The sequence below is a fragment of the Polyodon spathula genome, chromosome 10, assembly GCF_017654505.1.
Source record: "Polyodon spathula isolate WHYD16114869_AA chromosome 10, ASM1765450v1, whole genome shotgun sequence".
In the NCBI taxonomy this organism is placed as follows: domain Eukaryota; kingdom Metazoa; phylum Chordata; class Actinopteri; order Acipenseriformes; family Polyodontidae; genus Polyodon; species Polyodon spathula.
The window spans coordinates 18,026,735-18,054,489 of NC_054543.1; the positions used below are offsets into that span (position 1 = coordinate 18,026,735).

Below are 27,755 nucleotides of genomic sequence, written 5' to 3' on the forward strand. Positions count from 1 at the left end.
CACATTCTTATCACAAACCCTTTACCTTCATGCAACAGTAAAAAAAAAAAAAATAGACAGATATAAAATAAACAAGCTGATGAATAACTTGATATAAATCTCCAGGTTTATTTTAAGAGCTCCAACATGCATAATATTTATCTGTTAATTATCAAAGCACTAAATTTTTCATGTTACAAAAAAGGTGACCCACTATTAAAAAAAAAAAGGTGGGGGGTGTTGGGGTAAGCCAAATTTTATTTTATTAGGCTTAGTTGTAACAGAAGAAACCATGCATGCTGATGTGTGTCCATATCACCAGAAGTATTTTGTAGTTATGTAGGCATACTTAATGGGTTTGGGTACATTTATTTATTTATTTATTTCTGTTTTGTTGAGGTACATTGTCAGAAAATGTGTCCACCAGAAAACGGTACGCTGTCAATGCTGTGACTGACACAAATCACTACGAACAAGACAAACTAGTTCACCCACAAAATCGTATACGTGTACAATGTAATATAACCCAAATTGTTGCTCATTAGTTAAAGTCACATAAATTTGCTTAAATTTGGATTAAAAATAACTTTAAGGGCCAAACTAAGTACAATTTAACCCTTTCAGATGGTCGTTTCTTTAATTTCACTCTGATCAATAATAATAATAATAATAATAATAATAATAATAATAATAATTTGTCTCATGCCCGGGCTAGCGCGGTACACCGTACATCACGTTTTAACGCGCACCACAAAAAATCGGTTCTATTTATTTTTAGAAATGTAAAGGAAACGCCATAGTATGTGATCACTGCTAAATAATTGACAGCCATGGAGTCACTTCTTCATCATACGTCATCGCCACGGTCTCCAAAGTGCACAATGTGAGTCACGTGTGAATTGTTGTTAGAGATGAGAGGAGGGTCAACATCCGGGAAACCAATCAGAACAAAAATAAATCTGCAGATTTACAGCGCATCCAAATTTTAACATAAGCCCCGCCTCTAGTAAGCTACTATTGGCTATTTTTCCTAACTTTGTAAAAACAAAGATGGGCTCACTGGTTACTATACCTGTCAATCGAGTAATGTCATAAAGGGTACGTTTTCGGTGGACTGTCTGAGATGTCGGATATACCAGAGGGTGTTTTGTGTATCAAAAGAGACTGACGAGTTTACAGATAGTTACCATGGCTGGCAACAGCCGAGATAAAAGGAAAAGCTAAAGTATCGTGTTTTTATTGTTTCATGTTGGTGTTATACAAGGACTGTAAAGCCGGTGAACCGAGAAGGAAGACTGTGGTCGACTAGACGGCGATTTGATACTTAGAAGCGGCGGGACTGTAGCTTGAGGCTAATCATTGCCGGGTCAGTGTGGTCTGGATTTATTTAAAGGGAGCCCAAACTTGATCTGTAGAAAGAAAGGAAAATACCCAACCTGTCTTTATTGCGTATAATCATTATTGGGATTAATAGCATCTGTGATCCTTCACTGCCTGACTGGCTGCGAGGAAGATATTATGGTAAGTTAGATTCTGCTGCCTGTTCTGTCATCTGATCCTTTGGCATGTTTTGAGTGTAGTACCTATTGCAGTGTCGCTGCAATGGTGCCAGATAAAACAATCTTCGGGCTGGCATTGTTGACAGAATAGTGACCGGTAAATGTAGTTATTTAAATGGGTGTCCATTGTTTTCTGAAGTCATTCAAAACAACATATTCTAGTATATTGCGCCTTAAATAAATAAAATTCACCACATTAAAAAAAAAACAAACAAACAAAAACCCTGTCAGTTAGTCTTAAGACATTTATTTTATTCTGCAAATTAGTTTATTCTGCAAAAAAATCCCAAATAAACTACAGTATTCCATTTAAGACGATAGTATACAACAGTTAAATTGTTATTAATAGTTCTGCTTCAGTTTGGACACATTTTGCCATATTGCGGAATGGCAATTTGATAACATTACATTTATATTCAAATGGAAGACTAGAAAATAATTTTACTTTAAGCTTTGGGGCAAACGCTAACCCAGATGGGCCACTGATTGCAAAGTTCAGAGGAGGAACCCTCTCTACGTCACCCATGTGTATTTGTCCCGGCCCAAAACTTTTGATATGAAAACATCGGGCAAACATGGCACAGATAGCAAGTTGGCATGGAGTTTGTTGGAGTATTTCAAAGTAGATATCCAGTGGAAGCCCTGTACTTGATCCATATATATTCTTCACTGTCAAACAATTTGTTTTCCTTTTTTTATCTTGTCTGATAATCCATTTTTAAGGTGTCCTTGTCCATCCATTAACATTCCAAAGCACCTTTGACCATTATTTCATAGTCCAGTTTCTGTGTTCTTATACATATTTTAGACTTTTGGTCATGTTCCCCTTTCTTAACAGGTATACTTAATACAACACATCCTTTAAGTCTTGATTTCAAGAGTGACCTTTGTACTGTTGATTCAATGGACAACGACACCTGTGCCTTCTGCAAGTTTTGTTGTCAATTCAACACTTGCCCTTTCTATTCCTGAAGAATATTGTCTTCAAGTATTGCTCATCTTTGTTGGACAGCTTTTTGGGTCTTCCAGTCTTGGGTTTGTCACGTACAGATGATGTTTATCTGTATTTGGTAATTATGCTTCGAATGCCACACCTTGAAAATCGAGTGATGCAAGCTATTTCACTCAATGTGTTTCCTTCTTTATGCAAGTCAAGGTTGTTATAGTAGCAGAAAACACTAGTGGAGGCTTTCAGTAAACTGTTGATGCTCATTATGCATCAGAGTAGAAAAATGCTACACATGTAAGATTTTTGCACAGCAGTGTACTTAAATGGGAAAAGCACTAAACTCAGTTGGCTAAAATAGGTTGCGGATTATCAGACAAGATAAAACAAAGGGAAAAAAACTGTTAGACAGGGCAGAATACGTATGGATCACGTACAGGGCTTCCACTGGATGTCTACTTTGAAATACTGCACCAAACCCCATGCCAACTTGCCATCTGTGCCGTGTTTGCCTGCTGTTTTTGTATCAAAATCAGTTTTGGGCTGGGATAAATAGACATGGGGGACCTAGAGGGGTTTCCCCTCTCTGAGAGTCAACTTTGCAGTCAGTGGTCCAAAACGATTTAACCGTTGAAATACTCCAGTTACTGATTCAGTTTGTGTTACATTTGCTGTATGCGAATAAGAAGCTGGAATGTGCCATTTGTGCCATGTTTGCCTGCTATTTTTGTAACAAAATCCGTTTTGGGCCGGGATAAATACCCAGAGGGGTTCCCCCCAGCGTTGGAGGAAGATGGGCCCCGGTGCAGGATCTTATTGTGCCCCCCCCCACCCCCCCCCAAAACATTAATTTAACCCTTATTTCTAAACCTCAAACATACCAAATCAAGTGTTCAATATTGAACTATATTTAATTGTCAGAATGTTAGCATGTATGAAACAGTACGTGATAAGAATGTTTTCTACTCTCCTACTTTTATTTTCCTTACATCTTCACATCCAACACTACACTATTTTTAATCATAAACAAACTGGTTTAATCACTAACCCTTCCAGGATTCCCCAATTCTGTGATAATTATTACAGAATTCACAATTCTGCATTGATAGCTGCAGAAATTGTCTCACATAGGAAACAGTTTTTATTATTATTATTATTATTATTATTATTATTATTATTATTATTATTATTATTATTATTATTTTTAAATCAGAGGTGCAGGCATGTTGATTTGCTGTAGTATATTTGGTGCCCACAGCAGCACCCAACAGCTTCTGTCTAAACTGCAGGATGAATCATGCACACAGAATATAACTGTAAATGTCTGTGCCTCGGACTAGCCTCCGGGGGAAAAACTTTTGATAATTAAAACAACAGCGATTCCTGTTGAAATGAGGGAGGATACAATCTGAATTACTGGTGCAGCACACCTGCAGCTACGGTGTTACAAATGTTTAACATCTGTTTGCCCGCTGTTTTCGTATCAAAATCTGTTTTGGGCTCGGACAGATACATGTTTGATATAGAGGAGTTCCCCCTCTGTGAGAATTAACTTTTAAATAAGTGGCCCAAAACGATTTAACCCCTGAAATATCCCAGTTACTTATTCCATTTGCGTTACATTTGCTGTATGCGAATAAGAAGCCAACTTCAGCGTTGTCAGAAGTGGGCGGTGCAGCCATAGGGAGATGCGTCAAAAATCACGCCGGACATTTCCATCAATGAATTCCATAGTTTACCAACTAAAGCATCACCATTTTCTGCCAGATGTTTACGATTAAGATTGTCGGCGTTGGGCAGTGTTTAGCTGATGGACAGTATTGTCGCACAAAGTCACCCACACATACCTCTGCAGTAAACAGTGGCTGCATAGCAAAGCACAGCGCTCTGACAAACTCGTTAAGAGTCATTATGCGCTCTCTTTTTGTTAAAGCACATGTAGAAGCCTTACAAATGGATTTCTTCTCTATCTCATCTGACCCACTTCTGCTATGTTTGCTTTTTATATACTTCAAAACATTAATTTTCTTTTGAATATTCATAAGTTGATTTACATTAACTGATCATGGTACTTCTCTTTCCAAGTGTAGGTCTTGCGCAATATGACTTTTAAACATGTAATTGCAATGATTGTTGTAGCAGTTGTAAAAGTGGTTCTAGTTCTGAATGCGCTCATTGCTCTACATGGCATGGAGACTAAAGTGGTTGTTTATGTTATGGTTGAGTTGCAGTCTTAAAATATAAATGCATAATAAACAAAATAATAGAGGATAATAGAAACAGTTAAGGAGGAGTAATTACATTTTTATTTTCTTTTTAGGTCCAACACTTAAAGGTGAATGCCTGTACTTCTTCTGAGTGTCCAGTGTTGCAGCTGGTAGCGAATTCGGATGCCCAGTTATCCTCTTGAAACAGTCTCGGCAAGACAGCAATGGCTAACAAGAAGGATCCCCCCTTCTTCAACGAAGACAATGCAGAACCGTTCCACCACAAACTTCCTTTCTATGAGACAATGGAGCTCTTCATTGAAACTCTGACTGGAACTTGCTTTGAACTGCGAGTGTCACCTTTCGAGACTGTGATTTCAGTGAAGGCCAAGATGCAAAGACTAGAGGGTACCACATTTATTTGCTCATAATGTGTTGTAACTTGGCAGCCTTTTCCCTGTGCTTGTATGATGACTTTACTATATCATTTATATAATTTACCTCCTGTGTAGAGAAAGCATTTTTTTTCCTTTCTGCTTCCCAGTTGTCCACCTCTCTTTCTTGTTTCACTTAACAATGTAGGATTAACCTTTCTTTGTGTCTATGCAAGTTAAACATTGAATTCTCAAACTCTGTTAGCTCATCAAGTAAAATATAAATATTTTTCAAAAAATATTTATCAAAAGTTTTATAAAATTTACGAAAAAAAGCAACAGCATGTGTGTGTGTGTGTGTGTGTGTGTGTGTGTGTGTGTATGTGTTATATATGTATATATATAGACATATATATAATATATAATAATATATATATATAATAAACACGATATATTATAACCATATTATATGTGATATATATATATATAGAGATATGATATATATATATATATAATATAGTTTTAAACATGTTCAAACCATGTGTGACACTTTACAAGGACAATCATGAATTCCTAACTGAATATGAAAAGTTGTCTTGGGATATTTTTGGGCTTTTGAATGGGTGGCATTTGGGGTTCCAGTGCATTTGTGTCACTGCATTCTTATTAAAAAGGGAACTGATTCTACTCAGGGATACAGTTTAATAAGCAAGAGGTCTGAGTGGGGTTAATGGACATTACATTTCACAGTACAAGTCGTTTTACATTCCAAGAAAATTGATGAGTGTTGGGATCAATTCCTGTTTTTCAATTCCAGTTCTTTTTTAAAGTAATCCCCAAAGAATTTGAAAGATAACGTCTAGTGGAAAAAAATTAATCTATCACGTCCACATTTTCCACCTGTACGCATGAGCGATTTCTATTCTGTGTATTTTGATTCTGATGTATAGGTGAAGCAGGTGGCTGCCGAGTGTGCCTGGAGAGCGCTTTGTGCTTCTCGTGATCTTTGCTGTTTTCAGCTTGTTGTATCAGTGAAGCACAGTGTTTCTGCGTTTTTCAGAAGTTTAAATGCTCTTTTAAATATAAATGTTCATCGCAATACTCATACTTTGACGGTTTTTGTTTATTACCCCGGCTGCATTTTACTAACAGCAATAGCGGCTGGTTAAACATGTTTTCGGTGTTTGATACATTTGTTACTTGCAGTAGGAAAACAAACGAAAACACAAGAGTCAGAAGGTGCAAAGCGACAGAAAGTTGTTTAACTTGGATTATTTTTATGCTGGCTTTAATTTACAGTGCAGACTATTTTGTATTATTTATAATGACTTTGCCCAATTGAAAGTGAATACGAGTGTTTCCAAAGATTCCCAAATACTGCTTTTTAATTAGTTGCATCCGAAGACATCTAATTAAATTTTAAGAGTGAAGCCTATTATTTGGTTTCTGTTTCAGCAATTTGTCAGTCCGACTGTTGTGAAAAATTATATATTAAATAAATGGGGCGAAAAAAAGAAATGTGTTAACAGGATTATTCTGCCTTTTATTGCAACTGTAGTACCAGTTGTCTATGGATGGAACCAACATGAACTGGAAAGTCACAGACGCAAGTGCAGAAGGATTTAAATAAATCGCTGTTAAATGTGGACACTTGTAATGGTTGTCCAGTAAGCAGGTGGGGCATTGATCAGACACTCTCCATTTTATATTGACTATTCAAAGATACTCCTGCCAGAAGAGAAGATTTTACTAAAATAACAAGCTGTGACAAATTCATGCTCAAATTTTGCCAACACCAATGGGTGGAAAATGTTAATATACCTGAGAGAGCTCTGCAGCTCTGGCCCCTGGTCAGCTAGTATGTTGAGAGCATGAAAAAGGGAGAAGACAAAATAATTTGAAACCATTCAAAAAAGCTGTGCCAATCCTCTCTTTGCAGCTAAAACAAGCACCATTTTTGTGTGAAGACCTGCACAGACTCATTATAGGTACAGATCTGCTTTTCAAAAAAAAAAAAAAAAAAAAAAATGTATTGTGTGTGTGTGTAATATATATATTGTGAACCGAGCTGCAGCTCTTGGGTTCGTTGCACCTTTAAAAACCATTGACCCGATACAGGAACTTGCAGTTTTAGCGTGGCTGCGCAGTTTTATTTACAAAAAAACTAAACTAAAACAAAATAAACAGCTAGCTCTTTTCGAGCTCTGAATAACATTCAGGATCACCCTGACTGCACCAGACAGCAAAACTGTTTACCAGTAGACATCCACACACAGTTTTTAAACAAACAACAAAAACTATACATAGTATATGACATATGTAACCATGGGAAACTTATGATAACGCGCTGAATAATAGTTAGCCCCTTTCACAACCAAGTGTTTGTCTAAAGGAAATTATGGTACGTGGACCGATACTAAATGTTATTATCGGTCGAGCGGACTTAACAACGTCCACTATCAGGTTTGTTATTTTATTATTGTTAAATGGCAAACCGTCCCTTTGGCTAAAATTGGGAGAGGGACGGAGTTTGTGTGTAAAAAACACATTCCCGAGTGCGCAGGGCTCCGGCCTGCCACTATATATATATATATATATATATATATATATATATATATATATATATATATATATATATACACACACAGACACACACACACACACACACACACACACACTTTATTTTTGATTTCGCTGCTGCCAATAGTTACACAAATCAAATAAGTATCAATTCAGTGCATCTTGACAGTTTACTCTCAATTAGGAGTGTAAATTGTTTAGAGTTTAAATGTTAAAAACGTTAAACTTTGCAAAAATGTGCAGGTCAAATGTTCAGAAGCAGGTATCTGCAAATAACGGCTACTCCAGCTTTTGTTTTGTTTTTTATTATTTGTCATTGGATATTCACCTCCAATGTCAAGCAGGCTTTTGGTCACGTGACTAGTCTGCAACTACTAGGACAACCAGATAGCAAGAGTAAAAAATCAGAACACTCAGTTGGTGAGGGGAGAAAAGAAACGTCGTGAACTATTGCACAACGCAAGAGATGCAAACTACATATCTTTCTTCAGTAGATTTTTTTTATTCCTTTGCCTTCTTGTGGGCATTGCACTTAGGCAAAAAACTTAGTGTAATTTTAAGAAATGTAATATTTTTTTTTTTTAAATGCTCCAAAGCAGTTAACTTTCTTGTTTACTGTTCAGATGACAATGATGTTTTAATCAGCCTATCAGTGCATCTCTGCTGGCTTTTCTGTGACCTGCTTTACCATACATAGCAGGTCGGACAAAGTCAGTGCTGCATTGTTTTGATTTAGGTTGCTAAAATCAAGTTTTCATCATTATACGTAAAATACCAAAAATGGATGACAAAGCAGAACAAGCAAAGTATATTTCGGCTGAGAATCGTGTCAGAACATGTCTCTAATAAACTGTACATGTAGATGGTAATTGTTTTGCACATCTTGTAATGTGACAAAGAAATAGCGATCAATCGCTATAACTTCAGAATCACACATTAAACAAAAGGCTACTACAGAGGCTGCTGAAAAGAACGTCAAACACAGCTTTCAGAAAAGAAACCGGAAAGTCAGCGCAGACAAAAAAGTATTCCTGTGTTGGTTGTACTGAAGTTAAATCAGCACTACTGGTACAATCAAACACAGCTACCTCTGTTCAGACAACTTGCAGTTTACTTTTTAAACGCAATTACAATTTTAGACCCGAATAGCCATGTTTTCTTTGTTTTGACCTGGTACTGATAAAAATAAATTCCTGGATGGGACAAATAACATGACAACGAATGTGCTGCATATATGGGCTTTATTAAAGAATGCCAGATACATCTGTATAACTTGGTAAAGCTTTGCCTTACGCTTCCAACCAATTCAGTGGATGCAGACGTGCAGTCTCAATGTATGGTAAATCCACACCAGACGGAGAATGTCGGCAGCTAATGTTGGTAGATGTTGCATGCTTACCTTTTAACAAATGACGGCACTCTGTTTTAGTAAGGAAGTACCACAATTTTTAGGCTTTTATAGTGCTCTGAAATATTAGGTGTGTTTAATGTTTAAACAGGTCATTGAAATGTCTGTGAAATCATAATTGGATGGCTTGACCATGGGCATAAAATTGAATAATTTTTTAGACATCATGATAGTTCGCCAGTAAAACCGGACACACAGGCGCAAGCACCAAGAAAAACACAGAAAAACCACATCATATGACTGCAGGTTAACGTGATCGGATAGTTGCATAGAAGCAATGCAAACAGCTGACTCAAACAACATGCCCTAAACCAGTAGAGTATGCTGTTGAACCGTGAGACGGTACAGCAGCCAGTATATAAAATTTCCTAACAAGATAATAAAAAATTTACATTTTTCGCCTGGGTTTTCAACGTTTACTTGAAAAATTAGGACAAATGGCAACTTGATGGTACCTCGATCGGGATGCGGGACAAAGCCCCTAATATCGGGACCTAATGTGTGTGCAGAAAATGAAAAGGCATGTGTGTACTTGTTGCTGCAAACCACATCAAGGAGTCTGTCTGTGATGATTTGCAGAGGGAGTACAGGGAGTTTTGCAACTAATCATTGCATACTGATGGTTTCTGAGATTTTAACCCCACGTCCTGTAGGCTTGACACTTTTTTTTTTTGTATGAACATGTGAAGCTTTCTGAATTGAAAAATGAATCCCCTTTCACTGCTAATTGAAAACATGTAGTAGTGTTAGAAAGTTTTGGTTCACCCCACTGGCAGATCAGCTTGCCTCTGTAAATGTGTGTGTTTGGGGTTTGTGTTTGGCAGATATGTGGGAATGTGGTACAGGCATACTCCAGGAGCAGGGTTGGGACCTCTTGTTATGCTGCTTATTGAAGGTGTGTTTTAGTTACTTTATTTGTTGTGTTTGTTAAAAGTGTGCCGAACAATCTTAAAAACTGCAATCTCTGCCTTAGTGTTCATGTTCAGGACAAACCGCTTCACTACACCTACTTATTTTAAAATAATTTCGACAGTTCCTGTCTTATGCACACCACTTCCAACAGCATAATTCATAATCAGAAAGTAAAAATAAATATTTTTATTTAAAATAGTTCTTGTTGAAAAAACAAAACCTCTTGAAGATTTTCATAAAACTTTTTTTTTTTTTTTTTTTGTAGCGACCTTCCTAACATGGTTGTTTATAATGTTTTACTCAACATGTCATGCATCTTGTACAAATAATACTGCATAAAGTAGATAGTTAATGGTAGTGCAGCAGTTACTCTATTTGCATTTTATTCCTTTACAATATGTAAAACTGTTTCTAGCCAAACAAACAAGTTTTTCTGTCATGATGTTTTATTGTTGTTAATGCATTGCTAAATGGATGTTTTTCATGATCTTTTTTATATTAACTGATACAATATGGCTACTATAGTACAAAATAATCAGCCAATCAGTAAAAAAAATAGGGTTTGCAAGTTATGAAAATTTATTAAAATGTTTTGGAAAAGTCCTGGAATTTTTTTGCTCCAAAGGTTTATGAACCCTGTTTACATCAGCTAGCCTTTTTATGTTATTTTATAATATGCAGGTCTTATATGCCGTAGTATATGAATCCCAAAGGTTGCAAATCAATCACTGGAAATAACCATTTCAGATTAGAAGAACAGGGCTTTAACACTGTTAAAAAAATTGCAAAACCAGTTTTTTAAAGTATAATATAGTTATTATAAACATATTCGTAAGAGGTAAGGATAACACATAGCCAGATAACTTGCTAGTACGACAAAAGAGTGCCGTTTGCACTTCTAATTTCAAATTTTAATTTCTAACTTCTAATTTTTTATTTGAAACTGTCAGTAACTAACGCTGTGGCCAATGCTCATTTTCAAAACTGTTGTTAATGCAAACATCAGGTATAATATGGATCAGCTAAGACTGAATAATTTGACATTAATGTAAACAGTAAATGGAAGCAAATGAATATGCAAAGAGGGGCCCCCAAAACAATAACAGCCCCGGGCCCCCAGATCCTCACTACTCCTGTGTTTAGTGCACCTTTGGTTTTATACAGTGTGCATACAGTACATGGGTGAAAGATCAGATCATGAGTGTTTTGCCTACTGAGCAACAACAGGTTAAAGGAGCTCAATTTATTTAGTCTAGAACAAAGATGAAATAGTGGGAACTTGATTGAAGTCTTTGAAATTTTAAAAGGAGTTGACAAAGTTAGCCCTAGCAAATAGATTAAGAGCTCCTCAGACCAGACCACACGGTTGAAAATCGAGTGGAGACAGACTTAAGACAGAGGGCAGGAGACACTGCTTTACACAGAGAGTGGGGAGAGTATGAAATGAGTTACTTGACTGTGTTGTTGATGGAGCCTTTAAAATCTAACTTCGCAAAGTTCTGAGATGAATAATCTACAAGCATTGATGGGCAAAATGACCTCCTCTCATTTGTAATTTGAATGTTTGTAACGTCCTACTGCTGCAAGAACTGTAATAGCAGGTGCATGCCTGATTTGCTGAGTGAAATAGTGACAATCCAGTTTCAAGAAGAGGGTGCCCCCGCAGCTAAAACTCCCTATGAGGAATGGAAACAATAAGTTGTACTTTCTGTTAACTTATAATGTACAGAAGGTGTAGTAAAATCAAACACCACTGAGTTATATTTAGCGTAAATTCGAAGGTGATTATGGAATATTATCAGCATGACATGATGTATTATTATAGTGTCCCCTGTAGGTGGCGGTGGAGACACTGTTGTATAAAACACTGTTAAAAGACCGTTACAGTTTCCCCTATGTGTAATGAATTCACCACCACTGTCCTTCCATTACATCACCTAGTAGAATTGACTGTAAAGCAACCATTGCCTTAGTCAACCTTTCATAACCTACAGTCTGTGGCTGCGTGATTGTGTGCTAATCATGGCTCTGTGTTCAGAGATGTGTTACACTTCCATGAGGAATCTGCAGCATGATTGGGTGGCCTTAATGTCAAGTTTGCTATGCTGGTTCAAAATCCTCATCTCTGTTATTTTATCCTTTTAAGTTACTTTAATTTTCTTCACAAGTTCTGACTAATATAACAAGTGCAATCTCTCTGCTATTCACTTTCATTGGGAATCCAAATCCTGTGTTAAAAATCTATTGTATGGGCCCACACACTGTCATAACCTTTATGTTTAACAGACCTCTAGTCATTGGCACATTAGGAGAGACAGTAGAAGTACAAGACCTCTTCTGAAAGACACTCAGAAAGGTTGAGGTCATGAATTACCAGGCAAATGTCTGGAAACTTTTGAATTCTAAATTATGTATTTTTGTTTTCATTACCTTGTGTTTCACAGCCTTTACACCAGTGATACTCAACCCTGGTCCTTGAAATCCATTCTAGTCCTGGTCTTTTTTCCAAGCAGGTCCTAAATTAGTAACAGCTTCAATTAACTGCATTAAAACATGCTTGGAGTAAAAACCTTGGATGGATTCTTAATGGCCAGAGTTGATTACCACTGAATACATTGTTCATATTGTCATATACCAATTAAGTTTCTTGGGGCAGTCTACCTTGTTGTTGTTGTTGTTTTTTAAATACAACATGCTCTTGACTAATAGTGGTATCATTTTTTTTCAAGGTATTCCTGTTGCCCAGCAGAATTTAATCTGGAACAATGTGGAACTAGAAGATGAATATAGCTTAAATGACTACAAGTAAGTCAAAATGTACAAACACTGAGTTCTAATAGGCATGTTCATAAGAATTGGAGTCCTTTAATTGAGAGTCCTAGTATTTCAATTTAAATACATTATTACATATGATAGCCCAAATAGTATCAGGTGACACTCTTAAACTGTTTCCTCGCAATCCCAAAATGCTTTGTTTTTTGTTTGTTAATCAGTGGTCCTGATCTCTTCTCAGCATTTCAGAAGGGTGCACTCTGAAGCTTGTGCTAGCCATGCGAGGTGGGCCCATCAATACCAGGAGAGGTATGTATGTTTTTTATTTTGTTGTTTGAAATATAAATAATCAAGTACCACAGATATTAAGTGGTTGGTCCTATTTCCAAAGCTTTCACACTTGAATACGTTTGATATTTATTCATCTGTGCAGTATACTAAAATTATGCTTATCCTTCAGGATCTCACAAACTAAAGACACGTAAGCAACATTATTCACAAGGACTGTGAGAAAAACTTCCAACCGAGTAGAACTGATGATCTGATTTGGTTGGAATCATTTTAATTAAATCTGTGAAGCACAGCCATCAAAAAAATGACTTTTTTTTTTTTTTAATCTTTCTCAAAGTAGGAGTAAAATCATTTATCCAATGGCAATATACCGTTGCAGTCAAAAGTTTACATACCCCAGTGGGAATTTATAATTTCTAGAAATGTCTTGAAAACAAATAATCATAGGAACAATCTTTCGTAGCAAAAGTTTTGCTTTTGTGGATGAGGAAAAAAGTTACAAGAAATAGATGTCTATATCAGCAAATTTTTTTCAAAACTCCAAAAACGATCATTCAAAAGTATTCATACCCTGACAAGGAAAATTTAATTAATAGCTAGTTGAATCACCTTTAGCAATAATAACCTCTTATAAACTATTAGGATATTTGTCAATGAGCTTTTGGCATGATTCTTTAGTGATTTTTGACCATTCTTCAACGCAAAATTGTTCCAGTTCGTTCAAATTCCAGTGATTTGTCTTGTGCGTAGCCTTTTTCAACTCATACCAAAGATTCCCAATCGCATTTAGATCGGGAATTTGACTTGGCCATTCCAGAACCTTGATTTTATTCCTCTTTAACCATTCTGAAGTAGATTTTGATGTGTGCTTTGGATCGTTGCTGTGTTGGAATGTCACGTTTCAAATGATTGGCCAATATCTTTTGGTATGATTTGGAATCAATTTTACCATGTATTGGAACTACATTTCCTGTGCCATTAGAGGAAAAACAGCCCCATAGAAGGATATTACCACCTCCATGCTTGAGAGTAGATATGGTGTTCTTTTCTTTGTACTCCTCACCAGACATTCTCCAAACTTAACGACTATCAGCGTGACCAAATAGCTCGATTTTTTTTGTTTGTTTGTTTTATAACTCCACAAAACCATTCACCACAACCCATATCCATCATTCAAATGGCGTTTTGCAAACGTTAAGCGATTGTCCTTGTGAAGTTTTCCTAAGAGTGGCTTTTTCCTTGGCCTGCAACCGTTGAGACCTTCACCATGCAATACTCGACCTATGGTTGAAATGGAAACCCCAGTCCTACTTGCAGCCAAAATCCGCTTTGAATATCCTTGGCAGTCTATCTCGGTTTGTTATTAACCTTCCTCACAATTCTTCTACTTGTTCTTGGTGAAAGAACCTTCTTCCAGACCAAGAGAGCGTTGTGACAGTACCATGAGTCTAGTACTTCTTGATAATAGAAACAATACATGAAATTGGGATACTCAAATGCTTGGAAATCTTCTTGTATCCTTTTCCAGTTTTAAGACAATAAATCAGATAGCTCTTTACTTTTTCCCATTTTGACTTCTTAGTAATGACAGTAATCATCCTATGCCTAAACCTTTTATACTCTCTAAGAATGTTCACCTACAATCCAGAATTTTCTAGACTTTTCTAGAATTAGGCTCTGCATTATCATATTGAAATTTCTATAACTTGTAGACAATACTATCATAGCATTAAAGGGTATGAATATTTTTGAATTGGTATTTTTGGAGTTTTGCAAAAAAAATTGCTGAAATAAATAATTGTAGACTATTCTATGCCTTGTAACTTTTTCCTTATCTAGAAACTATACATTTCCATTGGGGTATGTAAACTTTTGGGTACAACTGTATGTGTTTTTTGCCATTATTATTACTATGTAAATGTACCTTAGTCATGAGCTGCCCATCCTCTGTTTTCAATCATGCTTTTTCCACTGTGTCCTCAAAAATGGATCTATAGATTTTACACAATTTATAATAATTACAGAGTTTACTAAGTTGGTACCAATTGATTCACAAAAAAATGTAAACAGAAGTTTTGATAATTATGTACACAGAATACTATAGTTTTACTCAGTTCTTAATATAATACACAAGAAAAAAAAATTGTCATGATATTTCCAATAGTAGTCCTGATTCACCTCCTGTAGCCAGTATTACCTGAAAGGAATAAGGTGCGATATTTGGTCAGAAAGCATTCTTGGTCCTCTAAGTAACCGTGTTCAGATTGATCTGATGATACTGTAGGTAGTCCCTTTGGAAAGCCCTTTCTTACACAGCTCATTGTTTTCTTCACAGTTCCAATGGAAGACCCTGCGAAGGAAATGACAGAGTACACAGACCCAACCCGGGATGAGGTCTGGGACAAGGTTCCTTCCAACAAGCAGGTTACCTTACTAGTTTATCGTGAAGGGGACCACTTAAATTTGTTCCGGGTTGTGGACCGTGGAGATGGCACTTTAACACCTCTCTCTGAATCAATAAGGTTTGTCACTTAACTCTTTCAGCAAGTAACTTTGATTCGCTATAGAGGCATACTCAAGACTCTGACAGGTCAATTTAGGAGGGTTTTAGTGTATCCTATCTCAGTAAGCCTTTTAATTTAAATCATTTAGACTGAAAATGCTTAATCATGAGAAAATGGAAGATTCTAGAGCAGGGGTTCCCTAACTTTTTTTTGCTGCGCCCCCCTTCTAGTAAGCAATACAATAATTAGAAAAATATGATTTTCTTAAAATAACATATTGTAACGTTGCATGTAAAATGAAAGCAGGCTCCACACAGGCAGTAGCTTCGTGCTCAAATTCAGCAGTTTATTAGCACAGGACAAATAAACAATTAAGGACCATAATAAAAAAATAAAAACCTGTGTCTGAGCTAAATTCCAGTCTACCTCTCGCTCTCCCTGGGACAGCCTCTGTCACTCGCACAACTGCGCTCAGGCATGCACTCCTGTTTAGCTCTTTGCATTGAACCCTGCCCTCCATCTGCCTTAACCAATCCCAGGCATGCCATCTGGACACAGACAGATGCCAATTGGTGAACCCAGACAGACAACCCCCCCCGCCCCCCCAACCCCCCTGCTAGTTAGTGGTGTGGCACAGCAAAACATTATGCAATACAGAAACATAAGACAAACAAATGGGACAGTCAATAAGTCCTGCAATGATGGAAATCGCCAGGTTGTTAAATATTGTAGTGCTGAGCGTGCTGTAGGTTCTACCAGGATACAGTGCAGCTGGGACAGCGGCAAAGGTATAATATTTAAATAAGCAACTAATCTTTAATAAATTTACAATATATATTTTTATATGTAAAATGGATACACTTTGTTACAATCACTATCCGTAATTGTATTAACATCAACACATATTCACTTATTCTCGTTCTTCATTCCACATTTAAATGAGAAAGTAAGGACGTGGAGGATTTAAAAGCCCATTTTAATTGTTTCACAATATATTATATTATTGCAATATATCTTATATTTTTATTTATTTCATTTATATAGTGCCTTTTATACTGAAGTAGCACAAGGCACTGTACATAAATACATAACAATACAATAATACAAAATATGCAAATAATAATAATAAAAAAAGAATCATTAAAAGCTAGCAATTATGTTGTGTTAAAATCACTGAGATAAAAATGCCATTTTATAAAAATATGTTTTACGTTCCCACAGACCCAGCTTCCCTAACACATGAAGGTAGTGCATTCCATAGTTTAGGGGCTCTAAAAGAAAAAGCCCTCCCTCCTGTGTTGATTTTGACCCTGGGAACAGCAAGCAGCCCCGCTTCCTGTGATCTAAGAGTGTGATTTGGGAGATACGTGGTCAGTAGCTCCTGCGAATAGCTAGGTGTTGCTCCATTCAAGGCTTTATAGGTCAATAATAAGATAAAATCAATTCTATATTAAACGGAGCCAGTGCAAAGAGGCTAAAACAGGGATGATATGCTCTTTTTTTTTGGTTTTAGTCAAAATTCTAGCAGCGGTATTCTGAACAAGCTGTAGGTGGGACACCACACGTTTTGGAATGCCAGAGAGGAGTACATTACAAGAATCAATTCTTGAAGAAACCAAAGGCAGTCTGTCGGCATCAGATAAGGAGATAATCAGTTTGGCTATGTTTCTCAAGTGATAGAAGGATAGTTTATGAACTTCCCTAATATGAGACTCAATGATAAATCAGTATCAAACATAGCCCACAAATGTTTTATTTCAGTTTTAGGATTTGATAAAAGACTGCTAGGGTCAAACTCATGCAATCTTACATTTTTTAGTTGGTTATGGGAGCTTACAAACATAACATGTTTTATCTGAATTTAACATTAGGAAGTTTTGAGTCATCCAGCTCTTGATATCAGCAAGGCAAGCAAATGAAAGACAAATACAGCTGAGTGTCATCCGCATAGCAGTGGAAGTTCACACGGTCTGGTCTTACTAGTAGTAACTCCCCTTAGTGCTTTTAATCTGTGGTCACTGAAACGCATTTCAATGTGTTTGTTTGTGAAGTAAAAGGTATACTGTATTAACAGTACTACAATAATAATAGTAATAAGATCAGTTTAATGTAAAATAAACAAAATAAAAACTGAATGTTATTATATTTATTTATTATAACTTTATTATAGCTTTATAAAATATTTATTTAATAGCATGTTGCACCCTCATTTGTCCGTTTTCTACATTCTGCACGCAGCAAAACATGTAAATGAAATTAAAAGCTAAGCCCCCCCTCCCTCCCCCATTAATAAGCTCGGGGGTATCTAAATCTAGTGTATCTAATCTTGATTTTATTTGTGAACAAAATGTATTTGATATTAAAACCCGCCACCACTGTACTTTCAAATGAAGGAGGGCTGGCGATATTCGCTGAGCTACGATAGGTCTGAAACGACACAAGCTCTGTGGACAGGGATTGGTCAGATTTAACAGGGGGTTGGTCAAATTAAACGTGATCCCTGCTGGGTAGCTGATTTAGTCAATTATCCTGGTGGCCCACCGAGTCTGCGATTTACTGTGGAGCTTTTACAATCGACAGGAAGTCGGAAAAAGTATTTTTCAGTCAGGTATTGCCGCCCCTCTAATAACTTCGTCATGCCCCTCCTATTCTAGAGGGTGGGTGTGTTTACCTTCGACTACACAATTGTAGGGCACATCGTTTGAATAATGAATGCAAGTTTTTACAATGCAATAGAACTACACAACAGGTGTGTCTCAACTTTTGTATCAACAGAGCATGCACATTTTGTAAATGCTGTGTATGTTCATAAATCAGTATGCATATCAACGTTCCTTTGCTTTTTAATAATTTCAGGAACACTACAGCTTACATTTACAGTATGTTTCCACCTTGTCCCATTCTAAAATCTAAAAGTAATTATGAAGATGTGAATTTTTATTATGAACTAATTTCTGATTGGCCTTTTAAATCTGTGAACAGTTCTCTTTTAACTGTTCTGTGTGTGTGTGTGTTATATGTACTAGCTAACACAAATGCTCTCTGTTTCTTGTCCTCTGCCTTATTTTAGCTCTTCCCCCAATTTATAAACATGTAGGAGGCAGAAAGGCTGTTTCATCAGCACATGCTATATGTATATACATGAAAAGACCATTGTGTTCTGAGTTTCAGTGGAGGCTCGGTGTACAACTTGTATACTGAAGAGGATGAAGAAAGAGATGTTTCACCATCTAGCCAGCAGATCATGGATAATTCGATCACTATGAATAAAATGAAGATGCTCAAGGCAAAGATGGAAAACATGAACCTCAGTAATAAGGTAGGCTTGCTCTAAATTATGGACAGTGAAACTTTGTTCTTGAGCCATCTTACAGTTTTGGCCAATTGCTGGAAGCGAGAATATACTGAGATATAATTCATGGATTTCACAAATACTATTTTAGCCTCTGTTAATGTTTTTCTCCCAAAATACATGCCAAAGAGGTAGCTTTCTACCTTCTTTCTTGTGCATATGTCCTTTCCCAACCTCCTCCAAGATTATTAAAAAAATTAAATCAGACCCATAGACTTTGTCAAATGTAAAGTACAAGTCCTTGATCTCAGACTTGGAGTAAGCTCTAGACATTAGTGGTATTAATCCTAAATTAACTTGAACGTCGAAAAGTATTGCTCTTGCTTCTAGTCCCATGTTGTGATGACGCGTACAATGTAACAAATGTTATATTTTATGGGCTCAGGTGGGCTAAATATACAGTATAATAGCTAACCTTGTTTTCAGGTTTTGTTGTCTTCTATAAGCCGTTATTAAAAAAAACCTACTCTGGTACTATATTCTCCATCGCAAGTGCTTTATGTATCATCAGCCACAAATAGAGGCCCTTAGCATTTGTTCTGCTTCATCTGGGATGCCCTTGAGGAAAGCTCTGGACTTTGAAAACCATTTTAAATTGGGGTGTACTGATGTACTAAGATCATGATGAAGGTCACAATACATGTTAGGGCTCTGATTCTCTTTATACATTCAGCAATCATTAATGAATCCAGTCTTGTGTGTATTTGCAGCCCAAGAAACCTGCCAAGGTGAAACCAAGCCCTCCCGTGGGCCCTCGCCCCTCCAGTGGCTCCCTGAATGCTGTTCGTCACCGACTGTTCCGGGTCCTTCCTCACATTAGCCAGTCCCTGAATCCAGCATCATGCCTTCCTCCAGTTGGGGACCAGCACCCCTCTGCAACTGCTGCTGCCTCCTCACACAGTGGACTCTCCATGCTCACCCCCCCCAGCCGAGCATTGCCATCCTCCAGCTGTTACCTTGTAAAAGAGGAAGAAACTTGGGAATGTCCAATACTGGCACCCCCACTGAGCAAAATCTGGTCACCTCCCAAAGTGTCGCGGGTAGAGCTGGGGAGCTCAAAACTGCTGAAAAACACAGTCCTTCCACCTGTCACATCCCTGCAGAACAGGGAAGCAACCGAGATCAGCACAGTGGAAGCAGAAACCAAAATAGAAGGTGCCTTCTCTCATTCTCTTAGAGAAGACCGTGCTTTAGATGAAACCTGCAAGGGCGCTTTTAATTTGCTAGTTGAAAATCTGACTGACAAAAGTGCAGCTGCAAATTTAGAACCAGTAGATGAAGGTCTTGGATCAACAGAAGAAGCAGCTGCTCCTGAGCAGTCTATTGTTCTTTCCAAAGTGGTGAGCTCTGAGTACATAGACACTGATATTGTGACCAATGACCAATCCTCTCAGACAGACAACAAAGTCCCCCTACAGTGTATGTCTGAGTCTGCCTCCAGCTCCTTAGCTAGACCCCAAAGATTACCAAAACCTTTTGAATACGGCATCCTGAGACCCATTGCTTCCCATTCTGTGTTGAAATCCAGGGACTCTTCTGGTATCCCAGGCATGACTCCGGCCGGAACTACGAGGTTTCAGGGTGTAACCATGGACTCCCCTGGCAAGCATCCTGACATATCAAAAACAGAGACACTCAACGTTACAGACATGGCAGATGTGACGTCCCACGAGCCTTTGGCACCTGTGAATAATTTAGGAATCCTGGCTTCACTGGCTCGAGGTACAAGCAGGGACAGCTTGCAGGGAAGCTGTAGGAGAAGGCGCTACACAAACTGTGGGCCCCTTCTTACAAACCTCCATCTCTTTGAAAAGGACACTGATAGCTCATTCATGGTATGTTTTATTTATATTACTTTATCTTTTGTCAGCTGTCAGAGGCTAAGCAGATAAAGAGTTATGTCCTTGGTAAATTCTTCCTGTCCTAACTAATTTACAAATTGATAAAACCTTCACTTTCCTTATCACACATCAAATGGAACATTATTTCAAATGAGATTTTGCCAAACAGCAGATCTGTCTCCTGTATGAACAAAAATTATTAAATAACCCCCTAGCTCTTAACCATTTTGTACTTCCATTAGCTAGATAGCTCTCAAGTGTGCATTTTTGAAGGAACACGTGTTATAGCAAACATGTATTTTCATTTTAAAAACATATGGTACTACTCTAGGTTAAAGAAAAATCCCAGTTTGGATTGCCTTCCAGGAAGTCTGTTACTATTTTACTTCCTTATTCATTTCACCACAGCAATGTCTTTCTGGATCAAAGCATGTTACTATCAGATCAGGAGAAAAAACAAACAATCTCTTTCCCAGAGATCCTTGATATAAACTTTCTTTTTGGCGGCAAAGTATCGATAGTATCCCTCCTGTATAAAACCTCCCACGTCCTTTAGTGTTGTTGTCCAAATTTTTCTTGCATAGTTTGGATCCGGACTTAGTTTATTGCACTTCATTTATTGTGTTCCGCCTACATGCCTTCTGTTTGTGCACAGTGTGGTTCCCGTCTTTCACTTTCTTGTTTTAGAAATGTATGTCTGATGTGTGTTGACATGTTGGACACACTGACACAAAAGGAAGAGCTCTTTCGTCCCCAGCTCCACGGTCGGAAAGAACCCTCTCTTCATCATCCACAACAAAAAAAACAAGCAGTTCCAGGGAGAAACAAGACACCTTAGACTTAATTTACTAAAGGTTCTTAAAAGAAGCCATAAGACTTGTGTTAACACAATCCTGTAACACGCCCCTTGAAATTATAGGTAAGTCGGTATTTACTGATGTGAATGCTGCATATTAAGACATGTGCTATGGAAATCATTAGCATATTAAGATGTGCCTTATCACAGAAGAGAAGGCGCGTCATAACGAAATTACGACATAGGGGCCACTGACTATAAAGGAATGAGCAGAGATTGAGATACGCCGTTGTCAGTTCTTGACTTTTACTAAATATATGTATTAAATACTCTATAATGGCTTTTGAAAGGCAGGATCACAAAAATAAATAATTAAAAAGTTATAAACAATCCTACCTAGACACCGTCATGGCTGTATAGTATATATAAAAAGCATTTTGCTTATACAGTATAGTATTAGTAGCCTATTCTTTTTTTTTTTTATCCATCACTGATCAGATCAGTCTGCAGCCGTTAGGTTACATTAATGAAACTGAATACAACCAAGTATGGAGTTGGCATTTAGACCAGGTGGCATATTTCAGCAATCAAAATGAGGCCCATTGTCTCCCCCGAGAAAAAGAACTGCAAAATCCAAACACACCCATGACAGCAGGGAGGAAGATATGTTTTCAAAAACAGCAGTGGCCATTACTGAAATTTCAGTGGCTGCAGGGATTTGAGAGCTCAAAGCAGGCTCTGCCAAACCATATGGCGGTTTCTGATACCACAACAGCATGGAGTGCACGAGAGCAGGATTACTCTGAAGACGCACAGAGCCTGGGGACAATGATGTCATGGACTCTGGGTCAGATGAGGACGCACTAGTGGCTGGAAACAGTACTGCAAGTGTGTATACCAATGCAGATGCTGTTTTAAAAATAATGTTATCATCTCTCAGCATTACTACAATCAGGGGCTATCTGAACAAGTGGTCAATATGTTCCACTTTTCTAGCCTATACAGGAAAATGGAGAGAGTTTACTCTGGTGCAGCTCAAAAGATCTGCACCACACAGATATATCTCAATCTACATTTTTATCCTACCTTAGCCACCTGTTCCACAGGGGACTTTCAGTGTCCATTAAGGTGCATATTGAAGTAATATCCTGTATCTTACCAGGGTGACAAAATCACCCGGTAGGTTCCCACCCTGCAATATATAGATTTCTTAAGGGGTTAACCACCTAAGGCCCCCACGGAAACAGATCATCCCTCAGTGGAGCCTCAGTCTGGTACTAAAAACTTGTGGGACCACTGTCTGAGCCCATGGTAACATGCAATGAAAGATTCTTGACATGGAAGGAGGGTAAGTGAGCTCCAAGCACTAGTGACCATACCTCCAGGGACAGGATTGTCTGTAGGCCAAATCCCCAATTCCTGCCTAAAGTGGTAACAAGTTTTCATATTAACCAGGTCATAACTTTTCATGATTTTTACCCAAAACCACATAAATCAGAAGAGGAGGATAGACACCACCTAATTGATGTAAGGAGAACACTGAATTTCTACATTCACAGAACTATCAATAAAAGAGCATCAGGAGAGCTTTTTGTGTCTTTTAACTCACAAACTCTGGGCAAACCTGTTTCAAAACAGACCATTTCCAGATGGTACCCATCCTGTGTTCAGTTTTGTTATGAACTGGATAAAAAAAAAAAACAGGACCTATCAAAGCCCACTCGGTAAGAGGAGTGGCTACTACTTGGACAAAATTTAGATCTGTCCCAATCCAGGACACATGCAGTGCTGCTACCTGGGCCTCTTTCGAGACCTTTTATAAAACATTACAGTTTTTAAATGTGTCTTTCTCTCAGCCCACTTTTACTCACTCTGTGTTGTGTGTGGCTTATTCCACTAATATTTGACCTACCACCCTGTATCTGTTTCCTTTGGTATAGTTCACTCTGTGTGTTGAGTTCATCATACAAGGTAAGAAGATGAAGATTATCTGTAATATAGTTTCTTCGTAGAATGATGAACTACACACACACCTATATCTCACCCTTCTTCCCCTGTTTTTTGTCTTTTTTTCTTACTGTTTTTTTTTGTTTTTGTTTTGTTTTTTAATTTGGACAACAACACTAAAGGATGTGGGAGGTTTTATAGAGGAGGAATACTAGAGATACTTTGGCGCCAAAAAAGTCTATATCAAGGATCTCTGGGAAAGAGATTGTTTTGTTTGTTTGTTTTGTTTTTCTCCTGACCTGAGTAACATGGAGACTGGGAGTTCACTCTGTGTGTGGAATTCATCATTGCACGAAGAAACCATATTACAAGTAATCTTCATCTTCCAAAACTGCACATTTGACACCTATATAATGAATGGATATTGGTGGTGGAGAAAATGTATGGAGCTATTTTGTTAGCTATACTTACTTTAAACATAGAAATAAAGCAAAATATATTTTGAGCAATTTGGAAGCATATCAGCCACTATGCATTACTGTTTCACTGCTCAAAACAGGATAACTACTGTATCTGGTGGCTGTCTGTTCCTCAATATTGTATTTTTAAACAGTGACACTGAATCTCATTTCAGCCTGCTCATGGTTTCAGTGGAGGGGTTTCTAGCTCAGTAAGGAGAGTAGGTGAGTGAGTGAAATGTTTGTTGTTTGGTATGTCCCTGGCTCGGGCTAAGGAGACGCTAACTGTACCCAATTCGAGGAGCTGACAGCTTGCACTAAGAAAGCCCTGGGCTGCTGTGTCAAATACTCACCAGCTGATGAATTGAACAGTACATTTAATCCAGCTTTAAAAATGTAATTGAATAGAATGCCATGATTAACATTGGAGAAGAGGAATGTATTAAATTCTGACTGCAGTCCACCGTGGAATTGCTGTTTGTCCCAGTTTCAGGAAACCAGATTTCCCAGACATATATTTACAGGCAGAATATCAGGCTGAGCATTAGCTATCTTTCAAATTGCATTTTGCGCATTCCAAGAACTGTGTAGAATCGAGGAGGCAAAAGATAACAACAGGGTTATCAATTTTGGAGGTAGACACCCCGTGAACAGAACCAGAATTGTACATTGTTATATTACACAGCTTTCCAACAATACATCACTTTCTAACAATATGCATATTTAATTAGCAAGATACTGTGGGCCATAAGTGTTTCCTCCAGTCTAGTTAACTCCTACGTTTTGCTGGAAAGGAGAAAAAAATGATGTAAATATTACAAAAAAAAAATATTACTATAATACAGTGTAGCATAAAAAGTCATTTTTCAGGATTAAAATAAAACTGGTAGCTACCCCATCAAATGATGTCATAAGCAAATGAATTGTTCTGTGTACAATAGAATGTGTTCTTTATTTCAGATGACATTTGTTTCCTTTGCGTGACATCTTTTCATACAGTCATTTATAAATCCTGTTATGTATTTATAATTGTTAAATTATTCAATACATTTCACACAGTATTTGTTTGAATATTTACTTCAATATTTAATCCAGAGTGTCATATAACAGAACCCAACACAGGAAATAACCAGAGGTAATGTTGATCCGTTGCATGGAGTGTCTTTATTAATATTGCAATCCAATAAAGATGAAAGGATCTGATTTGTACTTGTTCTTAAGGGATAGCTATAATGTATTAATGTGTTTCAGGCACTCCTGCATTTTACCTTCCCCCCATGAAGGCTCCCATCCAAACAAAAAAGAAAAACTCAAAGCACTGCTTCTTATGCAGAAAGAAAACTGGACTGGCTACCAGCTACGAGTGCCGGTAAACACCCCATTTAACACTGAGCCTTTGTTCCTAGACCCGTGAAAAATAAATCTAGTCTGGTCATGACACAGTCAGATATTGAGCCTATAATGTGAGGATCGTTCAGGTAATTTACAAGAAAGGAATGTGGGGAGAAATGGAGCACAATTCCTATTTGGCTCCTGTGTGAATTGTATCCTTTACAGCCTTTTTTGTCTAGCATAAACTTTTGGTTAGAGTGTTCTGGGGTTAAATTGTAATTGAACAGCAACACATACAAAAGGGTGTCCTTTTGGGCCACTGGGTTTAAAACTGGATTCACAAGCAGCTTAAAAGTATATACTAGTACTATTTACAAAGCTTTGACTCCTGAGTTATTGTGTATAGCCCCAGCAGCAGGTTGTAGTGGAGGCGTCCGTGTGTACGTGCATTACACTAGAGTTTTAAGAACCACTTCTACATATTGATTCAGAATAGTTAACAACGTCATATGTTCTATTGTTTACTGTGCATTAATGGCCACTCCAGTACAGTATATATCTCTTCTTAAAACATTTCAAAATAAAAAAAACATGTTTCAGGGTGAGCTTGTGTTTATTTTTTTTATTTAATTCTGATATTACACTCGTTTCCGTACTAACTGCATTGTATTTCATGTTTGCAATGTTAAATGGAAGTGCAAAATGAATACTGTTGATTTGACAAGATGATTTTAAGCTTTTGTGGAAGAAATAAGCTAGTCTGTTCTATTAGGCCATGTATCCACTATCCATAATATATCCTGGTATTTGGAATACGGTTTGGAATGTTACAAATACCCAGTTTATGTATGTGGAATATTTATTCCAAATACTGATTAATGGTATGTTAGTGTGTATGTAAACATACAGAGTGAGAGCATCATATTCTGAGGATATAAAGAGACTCCTGGTTGTCTGTCTTTTATACAAGTACATGTAGAAACACACTTATATTTCGAAGTGAGTAAAATTAAACTTTGCACTGGAGCTTAAATTTGGCCCAAAAATGATAAATGCCTATTTCCTAATAAAATGCTGTTCCATCTTAAGAGTTGTTGACTGAAATTTAGAAATACTAAAAGAAACCTCATAAATTCGTTACTACAAGGTCTATAATTTGAAAGCGTTTACTCCACTCTTTAATGAACTCCAATCAACTTCAAGTTGTTTGTTTCTCATTTGGTAACATGAACATCTATATTTCTCTGTTAAAGAAAATAGGAGTTCATTAAAGACTCTAGTACATGTATGAAAATATGGCCCTAAATTCATTATTACATTTCTTTTAGCATTTGTACATTTGCCCTGTTTGATAGTTAGGGTTGACTTTAGTTTTTCAGGTTATTAACTGTGCATTGTCCTGCTTGATTTTTCAGATGTGGAAATAACTTCTGTGCAATACATCGCTATGCTGAAACTCACGACTGCACATATGACTACAAGACTGCAGGTCGGAGGTATTTGCAGGAGAACAACCCTATAATCACTGCGCCCAAGCTTCCGAAAATCTAAAAGCATGGTGTGTCGCGTGCAGCAGTGTTCGAAGATTTGTTTCAAGAAGAGACCTAATTTCCAGAGTGCATTTAACCTAACCTGCTCTGAAAACAAAAATGCCAAACAACTGAAAGCACAGAATATGTGTTTCATATCAGTGAATGATGTGAACACTACTGTGGGTTTACTTCCTAGGAAAACAAACAAAGCAATGAGGTGTAAATACATCATTTTTAAAAAGGCATATATTCTAAAGGTTTTAACTTTGCACGCTTTACTGTCTGTTTCTGTAGAGGTTTGAGGATAATGAGACAAGTCTTTAAAAGATGCACTTTAAAAAATGAATATGGATTATTAGCCTGCTAGGAGGGGGGAATGCAACAAAGATGTCCTGTTAGGTCTTGTATTGTAGTAATTGCATTACTTTGTTGTCTGTCATTATTTTTTAGTTTTTTTATATAATGGTTTCACCACACTTTCCCCTTACTTAAATGGCCACAGCAGTGGATTTTTGATTGCACATATGTTCCGCACTAGGCAGACAGTCAGTATTTTAGTTCATGTTTTGCAAATTCCATATATCCGTTGATAAAAATAATTAAAACAAACTGGATTACAGTGAAATGTTTTATAAATAAATATATGGTCATCAAGCGTACGGTTTTGAATTAAAATGAATATCCTGTTTGTGCCAGAAAATATCATTTTGACTACTTTTTCTAATACCAGATTTGTGTGTGTGTGTGTATATGTATATGTATATATATATATAGAGAGAGAGAGAGCGAGAGAGAGAGATTGCATACTATTTGCTGTTTTGCTAAAATTGAGTTCTGTTAACAGAAAAAAAATCTAATAAAAATAATTTCTGTGTTTTAATACTGTTCAGATTGATCACTTGAAAAGCATTTACATTTGTATTAATGATCACTTATTTACTTGGATATGTTTATAGTATACAGTA

At 37.1% G+C, this 27,755-nt stretch overlaps 1 protein-coding gene across 3 annotated transcripts; it reads left to right on the top strand.

Moving 5' to 3' along the window:
* The first annotated feature begins 1,073 nt into the window (after positions 1-1,073).
* On the top strand, positions 1,074-27,670 carry LOC121321884 (AN1-type zinc finger protein 4-like). Of its 3 annotated transcripts, XM_041261212.1 has the most exons (10): positions 1,074-1,500; positions 4,805-5,099; positions 12,695-12,770; positions 12,979-13,046; positions 15,364-15,550; positions 18,704-18,851; positions 19,595-20,719; positions 24,103-24,151; positions 25,178-25,295; positions 26,674-27,670. In XM_041261212.1, the coding sequence occupies exons 2-10, from the start codon at positions 4,916-4,918 to the stop codon at positions 26,807-26,809; spliced, it is 2,091 nt and encodes a 696-aa protein (XP_041117146.1). In that variant the 5' UTR covers positions 1,074-1,500; positions 4,805-4,915; the 3' UTR covers positions 26,810-27,670. The 3 variants fall into 3 exon arrangements, with proteins under 3 accessions (XP_041117146.1, XP_041117148.1, XP_041117147.1); XM_041261214.1 differs by lacking the exons at positions 24,103-24,151; positions 25,178-25,295 and having other exon boundaries at positions 26,674-26,780; XM_041261213.1 differs by lacking the exons at positions 24,103-24,151; positions 26,674-27,670 and having other exon boundaries at positions 25,178-25,289.
* Positions 27,671-27,755: the final 85 nt, after the last annotated feature.

What these genes read in the sequence shown, in the direction of transcription:
- LOC121321884 (XM_041261212.1), top strand. Translation starts at nt 4,916, where the DNA reads ATGGCTAACAAGAAGGATCCCCCCTTCTTCAACGAAGACAATGCAGAA. An exon ending in ACATGAACCTCAGTAATAAG is followed by an intron (nt 18,852 to 19,594) that starts GTAGGCTTGCTC and finishes GTGTATTTGCAG; the next exon opens with CCCAAGAAACCTGCCAAGGT. An exon ending in GCTACCAGCTACGAGTGCCG is followed by an intron (nt 25,296 to 26,673) that starts GTAAACACCCCA and finishes TTGATTTTTCAG; the next exon opens with ATGTGGAAATAACTTCTGTG.